The 4,836-nt window shown below is 32.3% G+C and overlaps 1 protein-coding gene across 1 annotated transcript; it reads right to left on the reverse strand.

Moving 5' to 3' along the window:
• Positions 1-2,621: 2,621 nt before the first annotated feature.
• LOC107424180 (zinc finger protein ZAT9) lies at positions 2,622-4,836 on the reverse strand. The gene has a single exon (XM_048478434.2). The coding sequence runs from the start codon at positions 4,483-4,485 to the stop codon at positions 3,301-3,303; it is 1,185 nt and encodes a 394-aa protein (XP_048334391.2). The 5' UTR covers positions 4,486-4,836; the 3' UTR covers positions 2,622-3,300.

Raw genomic sequence — 4,836 nt, forward strand, 5'->3', positions numbered from 1 at the left:
CATTAAAGATAAGCACCAAAATATAAATAGTGGACAATAGTAGATACATCATGGGTAGTCTTCAATTTACCAAAAAAGAAAAATCATAGGTAGTCTTTTAGTTTATCTTCAAACTTTTTTTTTTCTTTCTTTCTTTTTCTTTTTTCACAGTTGGGAACACCCAGTGAAAATATTAGTCATGAATAGGACATTTACCTTTTTAAAATGGCATTGGAATTCAGAGGACTACTTAATTGAAGCGCATAATCCACTTAATCACTTTAGTGGAAAAACCAAAGAAAAAGAAGGTTAGTGTAAATAGATATATTCTTCGATTTGCATAGTTCTAGTTGTTGCTGTTTTTTTTTTACTTACATAAACCCACCTATTCTTTTTCTTTTCTCTCAATAAGAGAAAATAAATGGGAAATTGTTTTGGAGATGATAGGAAAGGGTCGGTTCTAGGAATATATTTTGGACATTATTCAGGGAATATTAGTATAATATAAGATCAACTGAATACAGTGGGAAATTCACGGTTCACATGAATCAAACAAAAAGTAGAATCTAACATTTGTTTACAAGGTTACTTAAACTAGTCAATATTGCTACAATTTTATTATTAAAATTTTTTGATGAATTATAGGGAGGTATATTCTATGGCGTTTTTGTCAACACCAAAGTAATTTTCGTAGCTTGTCAAAGCAAAAGTAGCGCTTATTGCTCTAAAAAGCAACAAAACCACTTTTTGGGAGCTATAGTACCGTGTGTTATAACAAAATTAGAGTCTTTTCTAGTCAATTTAATAAAAGAATTTTACTCTTTCAATCGCAACTATATTCTTATTCGATTCTTTTTTTAAAAAAAACAGAAAATTCTTTTTTCTTTACCTTCTTCTACTTCTTTTTTTTTTTTTTTTTTTTTTTTTTTTGTGGTTGGCAATAGGCAAATTAGTTGACAAATTGGATTTAACACCCCCCCTAACCAAAGGTTGTACTAATCAAAATTATATGTTACAGAGTCAATTTAGCATGTCCTACTATAATCAAAAGGTGCATGCACATAATTTTCCAATTTATTTGAATATATATGTTAATGAAATAAATATTTTTAATATTTTTTTTTTTAAATAATTTAGCTAGCCCTTGTAAAATATTTTTAATATTTTTAAAAAAATAATTTAGCTATCCCTTCTAATTAGTGAATTTCATTGTCATTGTTTACTATAGAGTATAAATAGTAATAAATAGCATGTATTTTTTCATTTTTTAAAATACATTTCAAGTACTCAACTTAATTTATTCCCCTAAACATATTCCTCGAATGACTTATTTCCGATACAATTTACACTATGAATTGAGAAAACGCAAATTTTGGTTTTATCTAACCAAAAAAAAAAAAAAAAAAAGGAGGCAAAAAATTTCAACTATTTGTTGGAGGAGTTGAAAGGAGTTTCAAGGACCTTCTAATCTTTAATGTGGAAACCATTTCATGAAACTTCACTGAAAAACAATGAGTTTTAAGTTTCTACCACAATAGAAAAGTCATGGAGCACATGGCTTGGGACAAATCTCATTATATTTAATTTGACATCTATTTAATGTTTTACACATGGTAAATCTAAATCTACTGATTTAACTATAAATAATAATAATAATAAATTATGTGGAGCAACTATAGAAGATCGTTTTGGCTATATTATCTAATTACAGCTTTATCAATTAATCATTTTTCTGTTTTTCTTTTTCTTTTTTTAATTCCCTTGGACAGTCCTTTTTGTGCTTTAATTTGCTATTAAGAAGGAAATCCAGTGTCAGAGGTAACTTTAAAAAAAAAAAAAAAAAAACTTGAAAACCTAAAACAGAAAAAAAGGAAAAATGTTGGAAAAGAAATCCTAGCATGACAGGTATTTGTCATCCTAATAAATGACAACCTCAAAGAAGATCTTGATCAAGAAGAAAAGTGTCTCATTCTTTTTATTAGAAATCGTTTAGTGATCAAACGCTAGCGATAATATTTACTCAATGACACTGATTTGGCTGTTACCTATTAAAATGATGACCACCAGTTATGCATTCTCCACCTAAACGACAGCACATTGACATGCTAGCTCTACATACTTTGTTCTTTAGCAAATTATCACTTTTTTTTTTTCTTTTTTTTCCAACCAACTAATATTTTAGCCAATTAAGCACCAATTATTAAATTGCTTGTAATAAATGGAAATTTAATCTTTTTTATTTTTGGTTTTATGGGAAAAATAACTGACTTTGAGATACTCAATATCCTAAGGAAACTTTAATTAAATGACAAAAACACCCTCATGGATATAAAAACCCAGAAATTTTTTTTTTTTTGTAAAAACTGGAATTTTTATGTTATTTAATATAAAATTAAATGAACGTGACTGAAAGTTTCCAAATATTTCCACTAGTTCTGCCCCAGCAGATACTTTGATTCACGCCAGACCCAAAAATTATATTCTCTCAGTAAAACAAGGGATTTTGCCTTTACTCGTTATCAACTTTTTCTGATTTTCCCACATATGGAAAATAAAAATTTAATGAAAAATAAGGCTCACATTCAAGGCTATTATAGTAATTCAATAAAACTTTTTTTTATTTTATTTTTTCTCTCTCTAATCTCCCACTGGTTACGCAGATCTGCAAGTATAAAGCTTTTGTAGTAGTTTCAGACAGAGACAGAATGGTACAGTAGCAGATAAGAAAGAATTAGCTTCCTCTTCATGACTGTACAATGTCCGTAATAAGGGGTGGAAGTTACTTTTCTAATAATAAAAACAATTAGGTCGATCAACTTCTTTGAGAACGACTTTTTCAAATACCGAAAGAACCTCAAAAAAAAAAAAAAAAAAAAAAAAAAAAGAAAAAAAAAATGGTGGAACAGTCAGCTAAAGACGATGTGAGGGGTAAGACAGAACCCACTAACCAGAATGCCAGTTTTTCATATTTAACAGCAAATTGCAACTAAGAAAGGAAGCAAAACTAAATAAAATATATAAAATTTGAAGTTCCTTCTTCCATTGTTGTTGAATGTTTCAGAATTAGTTTGTTACAGAAACAAAACAGAGTTTTTTTTAAAGAAAATGAATTACAGTTAGAACATGAAAGAAGAGCGACTTATAAATATAGAGTAAAATAACTTTTGAAAAAAAAAAAAAAAAAAAAAAAAAACCTCTCTGGCAGAACAATTTTGACATAATATCAGATCCAAGCATCACCGAAAAGTGTGACCAAAAATTTGTACCTTTTGAATCGAGCTAATCTGTGGGAGAAAAACCGAATGTGAAAAGCTTCATTGCCTAATGGGTTTTCACAAATTCTGCATCAGACACTGCTGAGAGCTCGATTTGGCTAATTTCATCATCATCCATAGGAGCAGGAAGATTAAGATCTATCAAACTGTCTCCTCCGAACTTAATTAAGCTTTTCACAGAATTAGTTGCTGATGAACCAGTAACATGGGATCTCTTATGCCCACCAAGAGCTTGCCCAGATGAGAAAACTCTGAAACAAACTGGGCATTCATGGATTTTCTTATCCTGGATAAAGCTCGAAGTTCCTGCATTCTCTTGCACCAATTCAGCCTCGTAAGTAGGATTTGAGAGTTTGATCTTCTTGTGGCTTGCTCTGTGCCCACCAAGTGCTTGATAAGATCGAAACACTTTCTTGCATGTTTCACACTTATACTTCCCTCGTGTTCTATTCTTAGAAGATTTGAGCTCCTCGGATTCATCAGTGTCCTCCAAGGATCTCTCACCTTCATCTTCTTGTTCTTCTTCTTGGTCTTCTTTTTCGTCCTGTTGTTGTTCTTGTTTTTTCCATTTGTCCCTTGATAGCATCATGAGACAAAAAGCAACATCTTCTTCCGTGGTTGTATCAGAAACCGAACTCACCGGTTCTGGCTCAGCCCATGACTCGGTCTTACTCAGTTTGTTGAATTTAATCTTATTGTTATTATTCATAACACCCTCTTCTTGCTCTTCAATTTTCTGGTGGTGGTGGTGGTGGTGGTATTGAAGTTCTGACATACCCGATTTTCGAGTCCTCTTGGATCGTCTCCGAGTTGGGTTCTTCGACGACTCGGTCTCACTCTCTCTGTCCTGAAGCACCACAGACCCAGCATCCACAGCAAAAGAGAACTCAGGATCTCCCAAACGAATGCTTCTCTTTGGATTCTCTCTCAGCCCATAATACGCACCAAGCTTCTCTTCATCTCCATCCTCTGTTCCTTCTTCATCGGAAGAAGATGAAGAAGATGAAGCTGACTCGGCCTCTTCAGTGAGTTGGATGGGATGTGGTTGAGGTTGTAGTGATTGTGTTTGTTGTGGTTGTGGTGGTGGTGGTGGTGGTGGTGGTGGTGATTCTTCTTCATCTTCAGGTTTTGGAGGAACAGGCAGGTTCATCATGTGAGACCTCATATGACCTCCCAAAGCTCTTCCATTAGAGAAGCTCCTCAAGCAGAGCTTACACTTATGCTTCTCCATTTACAAATACCCAAATCCCAGAAAACAGAGCAAAAACAGAGAGCACACAGAATAAGAAAAAAAAAAAAAAATACTGCCTATTTCTCTCTCTCAAAGAGCTTGTGTGAAGCTCTTTGCTTTCTCTTTCTCTCTTTCTATGAGAGAGAGAGTGGGAACTAAAAAGGAGTAGGTGACAAGCATTCCTCCACCAAGAGTGATATATACAAAGTTACAGAGGAGGAAAAAAAAAATGGTAATTAATTGGAAAACGAAAATGGTCTTTTTATTTTTATTTTTTATTTGGTGGTATTAAAACAATTTCTTTCTCTTAAAACGGCAGGAAAATAATAAAAAAATTTAAAAAATAACAAT

The sequence above is a fragment of the Ziziphus jujuba genome, chromosome 7, assembly GCF_031755915.1.
Source record: "Ziziphus jujuba cultivar Dongzao chromosome 7, ASM3175591v1".
Classification (NCBI taxonomy): Eukaryota; Viridiplantae; Streptophyta; class Magnoliopsida; order Rosales; family Rhamnaceae; genus Ziziphus; species Ziziphus jujuba.

Coding starts and splice junctions, on each gene's coding strand:
- LOC107424180 (XM_048478434.2), bottom strand. CDS start 4,485: ATGGAGAAGCATAAGTGTAAGCTCTGCTTGAGGAGCTTCTCTAATGGA.